Source organism: Ixodes scapularis, unplaced genomic scaffold (genome assembly GCF_016920785.2).
Source record: "Ixodes scapularis isolate PalLabHiFi unplaced genomic scaffold, ASM1692078v2 PGA_scaffold1__304_contigs__length_218370807, whole genome shotgun sequence".
In the NCBI taxonomy this organism is placed as follows: Eukaryota; Metazoa; Arthropoda; class Arachnida; order Ixodida; family Ixodidae; genus Ixodes; species Ixodes scapularis.
The window spans coordinates 170,656,520-170,676,256 of record NW_024609846.1 but is presented as its reverse complement, the minus strand read 5'-3'; the positions used below and the strand labels follow the sequence as shown (position 1 = coordinate 170,676,256).

The 19,737-nt window shown below is 46.2% G+C and overlaps 1 protein-coding gene across 1 annotated transcript in view; it reads left to right on the top strand.

The window, feature by feature from the left end:
- The window catches only part of LOC8039566, a 298,351-nt gene extending 278,692 nt beyond the window's left edge, over positions 1-19,659 (top strand). The window contains exons 15-17 of the mRNA XM_042290402.1: positions 10,199-10,314; positions 18,217-18,365; positions 19,441-19,659. Coding sequence (XP_042146336.1) covers positions 10,199-10,314; positions 18,217-18,365; positions 19,441-19,659 — 484 coding nt within the window. The remainder of the gene's footprint in view (positions 1-10,198; positions 10,315-18,216; positions 18,366-19,440) is intronic.
- The last annotated feature ends 78 nt before the right edge of the window (positions 19,660-19,737 follow it).

The following is a 19,737-nucleotide window of genomic DNA, read 5'->3' as shown; positions in this document are numbered from 1 at the left end:
CTTAACAAAACTGCTCTATTGGAACAGTGCTATCTTTAATGGATCGTTCATAAAACATGAACTAGCGGAGCAAGTGAGGGTCCGCGCCATCATATTCGCAACGCTACAAATGCGCATGTACAGTAAAAACCAACGCATACATAATATCAAATGAAAGGGGATTGCATTGCCTTTCGAATGACGTCAATCCCACAAAACAGTATTTAAAAGGGGATGAGTAATGACCTGCCGAAAAGTACCTAAACTGCCACATTCAGTGGGACCGTGGCCTTAAATCATTCATTCTGCTCGCGGTCAGCACGGTGGCTAGATAGGCCAGATTACAAAAAATTTAATCGGACGCGTATAGTTAACGGCATTCACGATAGCTTGCCATTGTGAGTAGTCGTCAAAATGATTTGTATTGACCTCTCGAATGGAGGAAAAAGTACGAGGTTGGCAAATCACCTTCCAGCTGTCCCAAGCTCAACGCTCAGCTGGGCCAGCGTAGTCAGTCGCCCAAGCGACCGCCATCTTGTATTTGCCCCGAGTCATTTAACGACTCTGACTGCGTTTTGGTGACGACTCCAGCGGCCGGAAGGCAAAGAACGAGACACGTATCTCGAAGCCCCCACCAATTCCCACGCTCATCCGCAATGGCGTCGGCGAAACGTTCAAGGACAAACCGTCCGTGTCGAAACGACTCACTAAAACTTTTTAGTCTCGTGACAATGTTGTGCAAAGCGAGGACAATACTTCCTAGCCTTGGCAGGTGTTTGGGGAGGGGGGGAGGGGGGGGGCTATAGATAGCTGTGCCAGCCTACCTGTCTCTCTTCCTTCTCGAAATGAAAAAAGAAAAAAAAAAAAGACAAAAACGCGAGAACAGGTAAGAAAATCGAAATATCTGAAAAGAGCGGACCTTTCTCTCTCGTTCTGTCTCGCCCCAAAATGGACACGCGCATAGAGTCAGGAGCACTTCCGTTTCTAATGCACAGTCCAAGGCGCAACAAAAGAGTTCCGACGACCGAGCACTTCCGCACACGGGCGTGCCGTGCCGGCGGCACGCGCTTTCAGGGCGGTCCGGTCCGGACCGGCCAGAAGCGGGCCGTCCTCGCACCCTCGGTCGTTTACCTCGGGAGAGGCAGGCGGTCTTCGAAGAACGTCAGCCAGCGGCGTGCCACCGCCCCAACTGGGTCAGCAGACGTCAATCGAAATTACCGTTTCCGATAACGGAAACGGACGACCTTATCGGCGCCGTTCCATCGCGGCTCGCGGCGATAGGAGTCTGCCGCGGGCTCAGGGTTGCCTTCGCTCCTCGGGCACCTAGCTTCGGTCCGGAGTCTCGTACGAGCGTCGGAGCACGCAGATAGCCTCGGGGATCGCCGTCATTCGGGCCACGCACGTGTGCACGCCCGTGTTTACCTTTGTGTACGGCGCGTGCGACGGTGCTACGTTGGCGGCTCCAACGGGGTTACGATGCAGTGTTCGCTCCTTGAAGGCGGAAACGATCCGCGAGCGCGGCGAGCACGCGTGCAAGGAAAGAACGACGTGGTTTCCGTGGAATGCTGTTAGTTTACGACTCGCTGTCTTGCTTGCGAAATACCGCCTACAAGACGAGGCCTGGCCCCAAAAAACCTCATCACATCCACGCAGCGCTACCTAAAGCCGCCAGAGAGTCCTGCAGCGTCTCACAACGAACGCGACGCTAGCAGGCAGCGAGGATAAGACGGACGCGTCTGCCACGTTGCAGCGACTCTCGTCGAGTATCAGTCAGTGTGTTGGCCGCTCGGGGCAGGTCGGGGATCCCTCTACGATGACGTCATGTGCAGGCCTTGTCTTCAAGCTGGTTTGCGGAGCGCAAGTTCGTCTGCTCCTTGCACAATGGTTGCGATTATATCAGAACGGCAAGCTCTTATCGGCTGACTGACAAAAAAAAAAAATATTAATGGGTTGGCCTCGAGGCACCTAGCACAGATGTCTACCCACTGCCTTTCCAATTAAAGCCAATGAGAACTCGGCGTCATTCTGACGTCACGAGAACCCCTGCAAAAGAAGCAGTCGAACTTGCTTTCTGCATCGGCTTGAGACGCTTCGAAATAACACGTTCCTTCCGCCTCGCGCGTTCACTGGGCGTTCTGAGAAATCGTACTGCGGTTGCGATGGCGGTAGCTGGGATGAGTGTTACGAATCTATCGGTGTTCCCCTCTAGATTTCAGTGTTCTCAGGTGGAGGAAATCGCCGTTCCGCTGGCGGCGGCGTTTTTTGTGCATGTTTTTCAGTCACGTTAGCGTACTTTGGACGTCATTAAGATAGTGAGATATTACGATGGCAAACGGTGAAACAAGATTTGGTCCGACGTAGACACGAATCCGTATACGTGTCTTTCAAGTTTGCCGGTTGAAATAGGCGCGGTAATCTAGGCACATATATTCAAAAAACAAGCCGCTATATGATCTGAAACTTTAAGACTGGTTACTAGAAGTTCCAAGCATCGTCAGCCAGGTCAGACATCACGTCAAAAGTGAACTCTCAGCAAAACATTAAATTTTGCGCTAACGTTTTGGTCTGCCACCACATGTTGTACGAAAGGGCGGAACGATGGGGCATGGCACCACACTTGGAACCAGCAGCAACAGCAAGATGAAGCAGTGGACATCGTTCTGTGCACGGAAGCGCTGTCCAAGTCAAAAAGCAGAGCTTCCTTATAACAGAGCCACCTCTGTGGTTCCCTTGCAAAACGCCGTATACGGATCCCCACGTTTCGGGTTCAAATCCCGGCAAAGCTGCCTGCAATCTGACGGATGCTCGTTGTGGGGAGGGTGCCGTCTTAACGATAGTTTGATTGCACCGTCAAGAGGCTGGCCAAATTAATCCTCTGTCCTCCACTGGGGTGTACTAGACGCCCTTCATTGGTTTGGCACGTAAACCATAAAATTTGACTTCACTTAATTTTTTCTGATAAGAATTCAATTCATTTTACTTTATTACACTAATGATAGTAGTAAAGTATAGTAAAAAGTGTTGCCCCCTTCTTAAAACGCGTTTTTTTTCGGTTTGGAAAAAATCCTATTGCGTTTTTTTTTCTTTGGCAACACTGGCTGCGTTGCGCGCAGCTAGCCGGAGGGGCAAGCTACCGCCAGTTATTGGCGAGGAGATCGAACTATAGGGGGCGCAGTTTAATTATCATCATCATCATTAGAAACAATCGCTGTGTGGCAAACAACTCCGACGCCAGCACTCGCCTAGCGTACGCCGCACCGTTTCCGCGCTCGCTGCGTATTTGTTTGTAGCGATATGGTGCTCGCTGCGTATTTGTTTGTAGCGATATGGTCATATGCAGCGCGGAGGACTGCAGCACGTACGCGACGATCCAAACACTACCCGCCGTCGGCTCTGGTGCAACGCTGCACTCGATGACATGATCGCAGTTGAGCATGGCCTCCGTATCATACGTTTAAGAACACCCCCCCCCCCCCTCCCCCCGCTGTTTCCCCGGCCTAAATTTTTACATATACAGAAATCCAAAGGGGAACCAGGATCTGTTGCAAAATAATTTGACGGCCTAGTTGGTTGAACATAGTACACACAAGTAGCGCTCTGTCCTGTCTTCTCTTTCTTTCCTGTGTTTGTCCCCTGGCGCGCTATTTGTGTGTACTATGGGAACTACCGGGTGAAACAAGGAGACGGTAGGCTCTTTAAATCGACCAGAAAATTCGGTTTCTTAACCTATCGCGCTACGACTTTGTGCAGCGTTGCCCACAGATGGTGCATTTTTTTCGTAAAATTTGCAAAAAGCGAACTTACATGAGGAAAAAGTAAAGAAAGAAAAAGGCTTAGCTTCTATGGAAACGCATCGACGCCTCCGGTCTGCAAACAAAACGGCGCCGCTTCGCACGGGAGACAAGAGATGGCGCAAGCGGTCGCGACGCCAACTGCCGCCAACGAACGAGCAGACGACGCCGAGAGTCGGCCCTTTTGCAGACAAGGAACTGCAGTTCCTTGCTGTTACCGCGCCTGTCTGTTTTGTTCTTGCGACTGTCGCCGCCTACGGAACGCGCTCCGCTTTTGAGTCGAAAAGATCGTCTGCTAAAAAGGCCTGCTCTCGGCGCCGTATGCTCGTTCGTTGCGGCGTTCGTTGCGCCATCTCTTGCCTCCCGTACAAAGCGGCGCCACAAGCTATCGGAATTGGTTTGCCGTTATGTTTGCCATTATGTATCTGGTTTCAGTCATATCTTTCCTGGCTCATTAACGACGCTCGCGTTAACGGTGTCTTATCTAGAATGTATTTATCATCATCTTACGTTACTCTGGGTACTTACTATTCTAGGGCCCTGTTTAACATTTTTGTCAATGATGTCTGTATTTGTGTAAAGCATTCAAATTTGCTTCGGTTCGCTGATGATATTAATATCTTGAAACATATCCATTGACATGTTGATTGTGAGCTGCTGCAGGAGGACATATCTACTATCTCTTCGTCAACAAAAATTATGTCTAAACAATAAAAAAAAACTTGTTATTTTGTTAACACGGAAGAAATGTGCGCATAATCTTTTTGTAGAAACTAGATAATAAACCCTTGTGACGCGAATATCGTGTGTGTGGCTTAGAAATTCATATTAATTCATCCCTTAGTTCTATTATTAAGAGTCAAATTTAGTTGGTTCTTGTTTGCGACTTTTAGGTTTGTTTTCGCGTATAACCCGTCATTTCAAAGACCCGTCTTGTCTCGGCAGGCTTTACGCCTCTACTGTGCGTTCGACACTGGAGTTCGGCTCTGTGTACAGAGGACGCTGGCACGCATTGAGTACGACCGTTATTACGGCCGTCGGATCTTGTTTTAACTACGAGTAAATGTTACTTCGGCTAATCTTGCGAACACTGGTAGCTCGCCGGAGTTTACGAGATTATATATTTTTGTATAAAACGGTACATAGCAGAAAGCCCTAGACTTTTTTCTCTGCTTTCTCCATATGTCAATGGTGTGAACTGTCGTCACCACTACGCGTTCTACATGCAAGACACGTGAGCGGGATTTTAAAAGTTAACGAACTGTCTACATTTACTAACATCACTGCTCGTTTTTTTTGTCGGTTTCGTTATTTTGTCTGCTTTCTTTTTCTCGTAAAAGTGTATGTCTTTGTACGAATGTGTACCAGTACTAAGGCCTGGGCTGTTTTTGGACACAAGACAAATAAATCAATAAAACCTTTTAGAAGAAGTGGTGTTCCTGATCGCTTAATAAAGTACATATTTAGAAGACGATCTATAACTAGTGAGCACGGGTTGTTCTTATATACGACTTATACGTCCGTTTAAAAGTGACCCCTTCACTAAGCAGAGTACTGATTAGTTTTGGTTTCGAAACAGACACCGTGATTTGGGCGGCGCTTTGTGGAATAGGCCAGCCGGTAGCCTATTTTTGGAAGAAGTACATTTGATGGAGGTAATTGCGAAGATATCGGAGTGTAACCGAAATTTCGGTTGCACATCAAAAACGTTTTAGGGGCTCTAACTTCACCATAAGTATTTTCGTTGGGCTTTACAGATGCCCGCCATAGGGATGACACTTGAAGCCCCAGAAACTATTTTTCTTGCTTTCATTAACGACAGTAGGATCTGTAAATTATAGTTTTGCAATGGTTACTGAGGTCACCATAATACCCCTGAGACGCGTGCTGCACAGCCTCGTGCGTACATGCACCATCATGTCTGTACACTGGTAATGCCTCCTACACGATAGCGTATTCCAAGGGCTCTGAAAATATGCACTTACATTCTCATGCATTGTTTTAAAGACAAAGCCTGGCTCCTTCTTTTTTTCTTTTTCATGTTCAATTGTATGTTTATCCAAACAAGGTTATGTAACCAGCAAAAAATGCACCTATACAAACGACTCTCCCATGAGCCACGTCCGAGTGATGCGTTGCATCGCGGGACTTTGGAGATCCGTCGTAGTGATATTCAGCCCTTGTTAGAGTAAGCGCTCGGCAGGCGTAAAAACACTTTATTTTTTTCGCCCTGTCACCGCGATGCTATTCCCCGTGATTATCAAAAGGGGCAGTTTGAAACAGCTACGTCTAATGACTGGTCTATATATAGGATTGTCTACGAGCCAAGCATAGACTGCTGCCAGAGTCGAGCTTGAGGAGCGGTTGTAACGGAACACGTGATCAGTGTAGCCCGCGGCGGCTGACCAATTAAGAAGTGTCTGGCGACGCTCCATGGCCCGCGGCTCAGGGGAGAAAAAACAATTAAAAGATAAGCAATTAACGGCGACGTCTCGGTATTTCGGAAGAGAACTTGCAAAGAGTCTAATTGCTTTCCGTTAGTCGGTTTCGGAGCCGTTTCCTTTCACGGAGAGTGAGACCCGCTTCCATGTTTGGCCTCTGCGGACGTTCTCTGACGATTGAGTGCAAATAACCGTTGGCACACCAGACGGCATGGTTGCTGCTTGTATTATTCTGCTATGAAGAAAGAGATAGAGAGAAAGTGATGGTGAATAAGCGCGTGAATTATTTTTAGCACCTTCCCACGCTGTTTCCTCCTCTCGTAGCGAAAGCGCAAGCACTCACGCAACAACGCGATGCAAGAGAACGCGCGCACGTCGTCGATCAGGAGTAATTGCCGGTGGAAATGGCATGGGAAGTCACGAAACGTGGAATCTCGCCTATTACCAAGCTAGTGTCCGCGAGCGCCACGGTCAGTTGGCGACGACGCGCGACGAAACGCGCCGCTTTGGTCGGCCTTCTATGATCGGCCAAACGCTGTCAACGTTGACAGTGTCAATTGAATAGGGAGTTTTCGTACATCGTCTTCCCTACTCCGCTACGCTCTCCGCAACGAAGACGCCGCTGGTGCTGCATGCACACTGCTGGCCTTGACTGCAGACTTCCGGATCTCGTAGCGGCTTGCCGAGAGCGTTGCGGGACGAAAAAAAACGATCTACGGAGAAGACTCGCTAGTATCGCGATGGCTCCAAACTCACACCCTGCTTTTTACGCGCACCATCAAACTTACCGTTCAGAAGTAACAATGATGGTCATAACGTCGCGAAAAATAAAACGAAACAAAGAAGGTAAGAGGGCGCCACTGAAACATTTTCAATAGTGCGGCCACCGGCGTTTCTTCCCATGGGCCGTGTGGCGGGGAGTATGCTCGTACGGCAGGTGTAGACCAAGCATCGATACTACTGAAAAAGAACACAGGGAAATGTATACACGAGTACCGAGCTTCACTCCCCAAGCAATATAACGCAATACAATTACACCAAGGAGAGCGACGGATTATCGAGACAAAAGGTGCGATATGGCTAGAGCATAGCAGTCTCCCGTTTAGCACCCTTAGGAAGGAAGACTCTGCGTTAGAGTTCGGCTGGAACTCCTACCATTAGGGATTGAACCCAAGTCGTAACGCTGACCCAGGACTCGTGTCCTCACTCAACATGAGTCCCAGTTGAACAGTGACGCAACACTGGTGTCAAATCTGTTCCTCACTCTGGCCTTCGGTAGATGACCTAAAACCTTCCTATGGTCATTGAAACAGCAGCATTTGACTACCTTACATTGGCTCTGCTCCAGCTCCTACTCTAGACGATCCGAGTTACTCCCTCAGGTCATATCAGATGATGTCACAGATAGAGCGGCGCTCGACGCGAATAGAATTTTAAGCGCCATGTTACAAGACCCTTGCTCCGGAGCGAGATGGAGTAACGCGGCACAAGCACCGCAACCTCTAGTCGCCAGCACTTCCCTGCTCTTTCTGCCGCGTGCAGTCTTGTGCTCCACTCATTGCAAGTAATGAAATGACCTACAACATCTTAGATTAATTTAGTAGTGATTCGAATACATGTATTATAAAGCTATCACAAGAATTATCTTATTACTTTTTGAGGTACTAAATTACTTGTGCCCGTTACTATGTCTCCCTCCCCTACTTGATAACGCCCTTTGTATGCGTTTCCTACCGAGGAAACCTCGAAGAAAGTTTCCGACAGGAAGGTGGTTCACTAAATTTGGTGGATCAAGAAGAGAAATGAAGTGAATGCAGAAATGCAGCCCGGCCTGGTTAAGAATGGAAATGTTTAACCCTGGAGTGTTTGAAAGAAAGGAACAGGACAACATCATTTGTGTTGTCCTGTCCCTCTGTTTCCCCACTCTCCAAGGTTAAAAATGTCAGTCAAGAAGAAAAGTAGTTGATTTTTCTAAGATTCTAATCGAACAGTGCGCAAAAACCTTTTTTTTTTTTTTTTCAAACCGGCAGGGAAATTTGTCGTTCTGAAATTCTGACGTAATCAGAAAACTAACGGTTACTTTTTTAACTAACGGCCAGTTACTCTTCAAGTAGGTGAGCAATCTAACCAAATATTTTTAATCAAAACTAATTGTAATTCGAGTCGATTACTGTTTTTGCTGAGTAGCGTCTACAAGACTGGCGTCGTGCCAAGTTTTTCTTAAATTAGTTGGCAAGCTTTATGGAAAGCACCGACGTCCCTGTGACACGCGATAGTAATTCGACGTAAGTCTGCGTGAACTAGTCTAAGAAAGTAAAGTGTGTCTTTATCTATAAGGGGTTGTCGAGCGAGCGCTCTCACACAGATGGTAAGAGAGTGTGCAGGAGGCGAGTGGCGCAGAGAGCCAACCCCTGTTTTGGAGGAAGCGGTGGGTCGCGAAATAGCGGGGTCCAAGCTGGGGTGTGCGACCGCAAGAGACGCGAACTTCGCCTTCCTTTCCCGTTGTAACACTAGCTTTGGCGGGGTTTTCTTTCAGAGACGCTACACACAACAGTGTTCGCGCCGTCGAGGCATAAAATGAACAACAATTGCCTCTGTGCAACATTTCATTCGGGTAGCTTCCCTTGTTTCGCATATTCGCTTATTCGCCAGCAAAGGTAATCCCACAACGTAGACATAGCGGTTCGGGCTCGATTGGCTGTAGAGAATGCACCAGAATGTTTTCGTCACCACAGGGCACGCGGAGAGTGAAGACTGCCATCTTCGAAACGGCCGGACTCGAAATTTCGCCTCCCCCCTCCTCCGCCCGCTTTTCTCCTTCAATAGAAAGGAAGTGGTAAGACAGAATGCACTTGAGACGCCACACGTCGCGCAGATCTCATTTTCGGGTCAGGGTGTTAACAAAGCTTGGACTTGGGTTCGAGCTAGTTGGTTGCACATAGCTAACTGTGCTGCGCTGCGAGGTTATTCAGAACATACGCGTGAGAAGAAAGTGAAAGAAATAGAACATACGCGTGACCAGAAAGTGAAAGGAAAATCCTTTCCTTTCACTTTCTGGTCACGCGAATGTTCTGCAGAACGCACAGTTACCGCCGAATTCAGAAACCTCACTCAAACTACACTCAAACTGAAGGGCCCCTCCACTTCCTCGAGGAAGGCGCGAGGGCCGGCGCTGGCCACTCGCGAGGACGGATCCACCGTCGCGATTGGCCAGCGCCGGCCCTCGCGCCTTCCTCGAGGAAGTGGAGGGGCCCTTCAGTTTGAGTGTAGTTTGAGTGAGGTTTCTGAATTCGGCGGTTAGCTGTGTGTTCTACAGAAGACCCTGACTAGCCCAGTTAGCTAGTCAGGGTGTTCTTCGTGTTTCGTCACTCTCTGGGGACATCTCCTCCTAGACTGCGGCGCTTGGGCCTCAACTTACTGTGTGGGGAAGTTGAGTAAAAAAGATTGTTCCGGTGGCTGCAACTAGGGATTTGAGGACTTGCTGAGGTTGGAGTCACACCGAATTTGACTTCCTCGAACACTCAACGCGAAGGTCGGCAAAAGTTTCTCTTAACCTTGACAAATATAGTCATGCGCAAAAATTAAGAACAAGATGACGCCGCCTGGCGGAGGAGGGGTGCAGCATTTATATGCCGTATCGTTTCACATTAACAAATTACCTAACTAAATAATTTAAGGTTCGTACGTTTACGTTTATATCGCGTAGGCACCAGTAATTATTCCGTCAACCTTAAAGCAAACTACAGCCAAAATTATTTCCGAAATATGTGAACATTTTGTCTAGAAGCTGTTTAGCACTGTATAAGAAGGTAATCTTTGTTTAATCTTGACAAAGTTCGGAGGTCCGCGTCGAGCAGCTCGAGCCTCGGCAAAGGGTTACGGCATACCTCTATTCAGAGCTGAGAGAGGGTCCCATTGTATGTGTCCAAAGAGGTGTGTCTCAATGTCACCTCAACATATCACACCATGTCCCAACCGTTTCCGCAGCTGGAGAGTGGGCTACACGTACGTGCTGCACACCATCTGCTACGTCATGGACCTACAGTCTCCTCTGCTTCGTGAAGGAAACCCCTACGGGAGCTGCGAAGAGTCCTGGAAGTACAGTGAGTGGACCGCTTGGTCTTCTTGGGCTTACGTGCTATGCTCCGTTCACGGCTAAGCTGCTAGTGGGGTGGAAGCTACGTGCTCGTTAGGCCAGCCGTACGTCTAGGCTTTCGCCGCGTGATCACGCTCCCGCCCAGAACCACGTGTAAAGAGCGGATTCCGGTGATGAAAAAGAAGTGCGGTTGCTGCGAGCGCGTAGCTCCCACGGCACTGTCAGCTTAGGGGAGAAGTAGGATGCATTGCATAATCTTTAGCAGCAACCACAGCCGTGTATGAAGAGAGTTTGGCCATTCATTGGGAAGCATAGGGGGCAAATGAGGAGGCGCCATTGGCCGAAAGCGTGCTGGGCGTGTTCCAGGGCGTCTTCACAAATTCGAATGAGGCAACCAGAAGCCAGAAATAATACTCTGGCGGTGGTCGCGAGATACGAGATTAGTAAGTCCGTCGGAGTAACTCTCGGTGGTTCAAAATCTGGAGTATTTGATGCTTCAATCACGGGCATCCAAAATAATGGTGGAAGAGGGCGACTAGCGGAACGATCGACATAATCCGAGCGTACGCGCCGAAGGCTGGGAATTTGCCGTCCGAGCGATCACACTCTCTTTGAGCAAAACAGAGTTCGAGCGGCTCATTTGTTTCTTATACTTTTCTGCATATTCATAATTGAAACATCGCGTGCACCATACTTTCAGCCATAAAGAGTTACTACATTTAACCCTTCTGCTCTTATTAAAATTGTTTCTCGCTACCACCGCTAGGGGATTCTTTTCGGCTTCTGGTTGGCCAAAAGCGCATGCCAAACCCTCTATCTGCGTCTGGTGCACGTTCTGGCTCTGCCCGCTCCTCACATTGACCAAACTCTCTCTATACACGGCTCTGGCAGCAACCAGATAGAAGGCGTACCTTTTGCACGTAATAAGATTGAAGACTTTTGGATGGAATATTTCACAGGACATTTCAATGTGTTCAAAACGAACTCTTTTGCTGCAATCACTGTTCTGCGCATATTTTCAAGCGCGCACTAGCTCGCTGATTATTTCAAAGCTTTTCCATCTAAAGTCCTTCGAGTGGCCCGTGAAACAAGAGATTACGTCTCACATATGTGTTAAAATAAATGATAAAATTGATCAACTGGTTGATTATTCATCAGAAAAAAAAAACTGAAAGACAAAAAGACAAAGTAAAATCAACCGGTATAATAGCCATATTGAAAAACAGCGCGCATAACACACTACAATGAGAAGGAAACGAGAACACAGGACGAGGTGCTGACTATCAACTATCTATTCAGAAGACATACATAAAAATTCACGCGAGGAGCTGCTTCTTCTTTATCCTCTTCCACCAGTCATTCGCCATTAAGCGCGCAACATTATAAAAGATATGAAATTAAAACACACCAGCACATTAAAACACACCAGCACAGGTATAAGTCACCGCGTCTCCTATCTATACCTGTGCTGGTGTGTTTTAATGTGCCGGTCTGTTTTAATTTCGTACTGTTATAAGAAGACACGACGTGTTTATTAAATAGCCACAGGAAAGGGGGGGGGGGTTGTATTTTAAAGCAAGAATACTCACAGTTTTTTGTTTTGCTTTTTTTTCATGGCGATTCAAATATTTTGTTTTATAAAACGGATTAGACAGCTTCGAAGTATGAATCGATGTACAATTCTGAGTGCTGTATTTTTATCGCAAACACCGCTTCAGCTGCACACGTAAGAGAAACGTTTAGGTCGTCATTCGGAACACAATCACGGAGAACATTTTGTACTTGTCGTTTTATTTGTGCCGCATTGACGCCCCCCCCCCCCACACACACACAACTTTTGTGTACTTCTTATAGCAAGATTTCACTTGCCATTTTGTACGAACACTCGTCATGTTCCACACGTTTCTTCACAAACGCAAGTAAATGGTTATGGTAGCAAACATTGACTTGAGTTTGCATGTTGAAGGATAATGCAGTTGGCATTGCGGTGATAAGAGGAAACTTTTTTGGCGATTCTTTAATGTGCCATTCGAGCATCGCTATTCTTCGTTCCCTGTTTCACGTCTAGGTAACGAAATATGTTAAAATTCCCTTGCATTGCCATGTAAAGGGAGTTTTCGAGAAAAGAAGACAGTGTTCTTCAGGCCGGGTAAATAAACTATGCGTTGCAGAAATCTCAAGCATTGTGAGAATGTTACGCTAGCGGTTTGGATAGAACACGAAAATGTGAGAACATGACGCTTCCTAGATCAAAAGATAATTGGAAAAAACTAAATGTATCTTTGAGCCAACGTCCAGCGAAACATATTATCATCAAAACGAGAAAGTACATTGTGGGCACATGTAGCATATATTTCGGTGAGAAGAACCTTGTCAGCCAGAAAGGAAACAATGACCTATTTCTTACCGACACGTGTTTTCCACTGATTTAAACCCCACAAGCGTCCACGCTGTCAAGTCCACTGTCCACACTGTCAAGTCCCACAAGCGTCCGCACAGTCAAATCAAATTTATTTTGTCGCGTTACCAGAAATTTTACTGTCTTTCACGTTTAATACAAGTCTAAACCCTCACCACTGTCCTGTATGCAAATTTCATTTCATGGAATCGCATCCTCTAGCTTGGAGATTTCCACGGATCCCTTAGTTTTTCGCCGGGACTTGGAGAGTCTAATTCAAAGTTGAAACTCTCTAGTACATTTTGTGTTAAGTGCGCCACCTATTTGTAGCCATGGTAATTTGTAGATTTCCTGCTGTGCGCCTTCTGTGTTTCTTCTCTTTATCTTCTGGTTTGCGCCAATGTGAAGACCCGTGTGGTTGGTCATAAGAAATAAACTAAATTATATTACTATATTATTTAATTTTTCTCAATTACCGTTTGATTCAAGTGACGTCATATTCTCAAACTCTTGGGTTCTATTCCAACCACTAGCGTCACCTTCTGACGGCGTTCGAGGTTCCTATGGTGCATAGTTTATTTACCCTGGCCGAAAAACACTGTTCTCTTTTCTCGGGAACTTCCTGTATGTTGTGCTTTGTGTCCTGGGTCGTATCTTTTGCATATTGTCAGCATTAGTTGTATTCTTCTTTATACTCTACTTTCCTGTCTGAACATGCCGAAGTTTATATGCGCTTTGATTTGTGCCTGGTGAGTTTTCTGGGTCCCGATTATTGTGTAATGTCAAGATTAGCTAAATATTCATTTTCAAAACAAAGTATATTTATCCAACCAGCTCAGATTCTTTTTGTTTTTACTTTACCTTTTCATTTTGTATGTATATATAATTATCTAGGATTGTGCAATAAGGTGTTAAGCTGTGCGAGTTTGCACTGGTTGAACATAGTGAGAAAATGGCGCACAAAAAGACGAGGACATGGTCAGGAACGGAACACAGAAGACAGACAAGCGCGAACTCATAGTTAGCGCTTGTCTGTCATCCGTGTTCCGTTCCTGTCCCTGTACTCGTCTTTGTGTGTGCTGTTCTTTTCATTATAGGATTATTATATATGTTTTCCTTATTTATATATACTCATTTATTTTCCGGCCCTCGAGACAGCGGCAGATCCCCGATCTGGCCCCTTTGCCAAAAAATTTGGAGGCCCCTGGACTCTAAGAAAAGCCCGTGCATCTACTGTCCCGTACAACACTCAGAGAGCCAGTCGTCGCAACTTACGGGGGTGGCTCAGCGAATGACGATGCTGAAACATATGTTTAAAAAACTTTAGACCAAAAAACGCAGTGTGAGTTGTGACATGGAGCAATGCAAGCGTGACGTTTTGCATTGCTTAATGTCACAACTCAGACTGCGTTCTTTGGTCTAAACATATGTTTCGGCGTCATCATTCGCTAAGCTTCCTTCGTAACTTGCAGTGATTGGCTCTCCGAGTATTGTGCGGGAAAGTATATGCACGGGATTTTCATAGTGTGTGATTTAAGCATTCGAGAAGGCACGGAAGGCATGTGTACTTCAAAATGGACGATTTTATTTGCCAGGATTCAGTATGCCTGCGACCTCACAACTCGCAGCTAAAGAGCACAATGGGTTTGGAAAAACTGCTGGAAACTGACATGACGGTTCGCATAAAACAAAACGTCAACAGTGATGTTACCAACTATAGTGTGTTGCCAGTTGCACCGTATAATTTGTCGTCGAAGCTCCGCCTGTAGTATATATGGTCGTTGAATTTCATTGCGCTTTTGCTGCGCGTGCTCCGCAAACTTGTCGAAAGTAAAAAGCTCGCACTGGATAAACAACTTCTACTGCAGATCTTATGTTCTAACACACTATACGTTCAAACGTCTCATAGTGCTGAGTGGACAAGGCACAGTATCGACGTTAGCGATTCATATAGTCGCATCTAAGTAATTCAAGGCATCCTTTCAGATCGTGCACATATATTTCGACGAAATATAAAAGAGAAGGTGACAAACTCGGGCTTATCAACGCCACTGACGAATGCACTATCGGGAACAATATGAAAAGGAACAGTTCATTTTTTTTCTTTTCAGTTCCACAGCTCCCACAACATTCGTTAAATAGGGTACGTTGTTGGGCTACTTGGTTCATCTTAGTTTAACATATAAAATAGCGCAAATAAGACAAAAGCCAAGAAGTATACGAGACAAGCGCTAACTTTCAACTAGTTTTACTGAAAACAAAACAAATGTATATATATACACGACAGGCAAAGCAGCACCACATAAAAGTTGATTAATTTTGTACGTGACCATTCAAAAACTGAAATTCATTACTATGAAGTACGATAGAAGTATCACTGACACATGCCGTCCCACTTTTTTTTTGTAAAGAATGCTTCCAATAGCTCTCGAGCGACCGTCTCTCGGCTTCTCCCCAGAATCCTTATCTGCTGAAGTCGCGGAACACAGCCACACGTGTTGCGATGTATAAGCAAATGCGAGCAATATTTATTTTTACTGATAATGCGTGCTGCCGTGCTCTGTCATTGGTGCACCACCCCGTCTGGTCGATGTATACCTTACCACAACTCAGTGGGATTTTGTAGACCACACCCACTGCGCAGTCCACATAAGGGGAGACGTGCTTCTTATCACATGGCACTTTTGCCTTCTCATCAGAAATGCGGGAGCACAGCCCAGCCAACTTCTTTTGGGCAGAGAACACAACGGAAACATCGTACTTGCTTGCAACTTTCTTCAGATTGTAGGCAACCTTATGGATGTGCGGAATAACTTCTGGTCTTTTTGTTCTCTGCCTCGTTGGGACCTTTCTTTTCAAGCCCTTCATTTTTTGTAGGACGGTTTCCGCCACAGAAACTAAGACCGAACACAGGAAGCCAGCAAATCACAGTCTACACATCTGATATTTACAACTAGCATCCACCTGGTGGTCACAAGACTTTAGCAGTGCAGACTCCAGGCACGAAGTTGCAATAGCTCTCTTAACCGTCTTCGAATGAGCTGAATCAATAAGAAGTAACTCTTTTCGCGCTCGAGGTCGATACATACAACACACACGTCGCTCGTTGATGGTGATGTTAATATCTAGAAACTGCAAATGATTGTTGTCAGGGAGCTCATGAGTAAAAAGTAAACCTTTCTTATGTTGTTCAAAAGCTGACAGAATACTTTGTGCTGTATCAAAGTGCGTCATTGAGGTGTTAGTTTCTAAAAACAAATACATGAAAATGGTCCACGTATCTAAAAAACTTAAGGATATTGTCGACATCTAAAACACGGTTCAATTCACGATCAACAGCGGACAAAAAAAAATGTTACAAAGCACAGGAGCGACGCATGACACAATACAAATGCCCTTGCGCTGGATACTTCTTGTATTTGTCTTTTCTGTGCTATTTTATGTGTAACTATATGTTTAACATTCGTTAAACCTCAACTTGTCAAAGGGTACATAGTTCGAGATCCAATCCTTAGTACGTCCTAGCCCTCGTCAGGACCATAAAATGTACCGAAATATGTAAGTACGTCAAAAAAGTGGGTAAGTCTGTTCCCTTTTATGGTGTTACCTATAGTACACAAACCGTTGCCACCAAAGCTGGACGGAAGGGCACGAACTCAGTGATTTCGCCCATCGAATGAACCGTCTTCAGTAATACCAACTCATCGTTGCAGATAACGATTCAGCGTTTCGGAGAATTGCGCTACAAGCATAGACAGGGGAAAGCGGCATCAGGCTGAAATTCCCTGTTTGTCATTCAGAGGCGAACTTGCTGGTTGAGAGGGTGCTACACGCAATCAAAGCAGTCGATTAGCGCACCACAACTACTTCCAAGCAGTGGGATTAAGCTGCAACTCACTCTTCGCTGCTTGTGGAGAGGGCCCGCGGTTGCCCGCTGACCATAGTTTAGGCAGAGAACACGAAGTCATCTTAAGAGAGCAACATATATCCTAAAAAATGCAGATCGACGATAAAAAGAGGTTACGATGCTTTACACCAGATCATGCTCTCAGAAACTCAACCCGGCGACATGGTCCTGGTTCGCAAAAGGTTACACTGCTCCAGCGCTGTATTCTCCGGAAATTAAATGGTTTCAGAACCAACTAAACCACGAGGCAACATAATAAAACCGGAGTCACGGTTTTATTATGTTGCCGGGTCACGGTAAACACCGAAAGATAGCCCACTGTTAGTAATAGTAGTATTGGCATCAATGATGGACCACGGTGTAAATGTGGCTAGCTTGCTATGGCGAGATATAAAAGAATGTTGCTGACCGGGGAGTACAGCCATCTTTGCTTCGTTGCCCATCGCCACCATAACAAGCTTGGAATGAACACAACCTAAAAATAGCAATCTTTTCGTAATTTTTCTCGATTGTACATCGAAAGTTAGCCCACTCCATATTTTCAGCCGATTTGTTCTTGATATTAGGTGGGGTATCTCTCGGGAGTTTACGGTATGTGTCTGAGACGGGGAGAACAAGACGTCGCAAGATTTTTTTTTAGAATAATAACTATTTTAATTCACATAAAAGAGCAGTACAGATTGAGGGTGTGTGGTCAAGAACCGAACAACATTTCTGAAGTTATTGCAATCGAACATATTATTTTAACTATCCTTAAAAAAGCAGAAACAAAAGCCCCGGTGTGTTTAGTCTGTTAAAGAAACGAGGTCATTAAAAAAGACTTAAGACAGACGAACTCCAAGGTCGAGTGTAATAAACACCATTCAGAGAGCCCAGAGTACGATCATTTACATTTTTCCTCTCCACTTGAAAATCTTTCGCCAGTGCGCCACCTTCGGCGTTCACGCGTGTGTCACGTGCTTAGTCAACTTTTCTAAGCGGCAGACTTGCTGGAGATGATTCAGCTGCAAAGTTATCCCACGGCAGTGCTGTACAAGTTGGAACGCACGCACGACAATCTGAAAGTTATAATACTGAACGGGTGTTCGCGCAATAAGATATTCACGGGCCGGGCAGCGTATTAGTACTGAAGCGTCAGACACGTCATGGCGGTATGGGAGAAAAAAAAATGAATGTAATATTTTTATACGACGGTACTAAAACAAATTTGGGGCAGCGGCACTTTGACAGTTTTGACTCAAGCTTATAGGCGAATTAAGCCAAATAAAACGACTGTACACGAATGCTGCATCGGCGCTCTAGCTGGGACTAGTATTCTCACAAACTGACCAAATGTATTAGCCGCACGCTGACACAGCACCCGCGTCGAATCTCTGCAGCGCGAGGGCCTCCGGTTGTAGGAGTCTTGAAATTCCGCCACTACGGCCTCAATACATAGGATGAGTTGAAGAGAACCTCTGGGGTGCATGTGCGTAGCTCGATAAAACATTTTTCTAACCTGAGCACTCGCGCAAACATTTTTCTTTTTATGGTTCGGAATTGGCGCTTGTTTCTTCGTCCACAATTAGTACCATGGATCATAAATGATCGTTCCTTCGACGCAGAGCTGGAACTGCGGGGGCGGGTGGGGTTGGAGCCGCGACCCGACGCGACTGTGATGGCCCTGATCCATGCGCCGGGCACCTTCTCGGGCGGGCTGACCAGGACGCTCATGATGGCGGGCCGCCACAGCTATGTCCTCTACGCCTACCAGGTGGGGCACCCTGCACCACCTCTGAACAACGCCGCTCTGCACCCGAGGCATGTAAACAGGACAAGAGAGAGAGGGGTTGCTTAGGCCGCTCCAAATTAGTTGGTTTAAACGCCTCCCTGAGCACAAGAATACTAATGCTTTCGGTAAAAACTCTCGTAAAATGTTTCAACAGCAAGCGTTAGAAAAGAGTTTGTGATCATACCTAACCACGTGTCTATTTTTTTACTACTCCCAAAATGTGTGTTTTTTTATTTTCTCAGACGTTTCAAAATATAGCGTCACGTGAGGCGTTTCGAAGTATCCGTCCACCGGACTCTTAATTCCTTTCATCTACGTAGGCGATGAATGCATGGCGAAAAAATATAGGAGATTCTATGGCTTTCTGTAACATTGATTTATGACATTTGTGAAGCATATTTTTCAGCTCTGGAGAATGCCCTACGCCGCTTCTTCCCAAATGTCATAAACATAGCCCGGAAGTGGGAGAAGCAAGCAATCTGTCTTTTCCTTGCCTTCAGCTGGCTTTCAATACGACGACTTTCTATAGCTGAACGAGAAGTACTGTGAGTGACCGAAAAATGAGCGGTGGCTCTGTTAATCAGACCTTTTCTGTGCCAGATGAAATGCGCACTCCAATGAAGATGTTGTCGAATGCTCGGCCAAGTTTCGTGCCATGCGATGAATTTGATCGCAACAGTCATTTCAGATGAAGACGAAAGTAGAGTCGATATGGAGGGGGGGGGGGGGGGGGGGCAGGTTTTTGGTGTTACAACACTTCCGTTTTGGGGTAAGAAGAAACAAGGAGGAGGCCACAGTCCGCCATTTACGTCGTTGATCATCAAGCTGAAACGTCAAATTCAAGTTTTTTTGTTTTTTTTCATTTATTGTTTCTTCGCAATTACACAGTTTTCAATATTTGAAATGAGAAAGTGGTGTTTAGGAACTATTTCCAGTCATCGGGGTCAATGAAACTACGTGTTTGCGGTTGTCGTGTAGCAGTATGATTGAACTGATTGGCTTTATTAATTAATCTTTGGGGAACGACAAAGCCATAACTTTGTTGTTGTTTTTTCAGACGGACGTGTTTACGCTGCCACTGCCGTACGAAACAGCGTGTACGGACTACCAGGTGCACCGTAACCCGTGGGTGCAGGCACCCAGGACGCAGGAAGAGGTCAGAGCGAGAACCACATCCTTGTTTTTGGAGGTCGTCGTTGTCCTGCTGGCCTTAGTTGCAAGTGTATCCTCTCAGACTCGGGTACTCGTGGTGTCCACACTTGTACTGCCCACTTAAAGCGGTTTTCTAGTCTAGATCGAGGTTGTCTTACTTCTGGAGGAGTTTTGGTAGTGTCCGGTCTGGGAAGTGGCACTG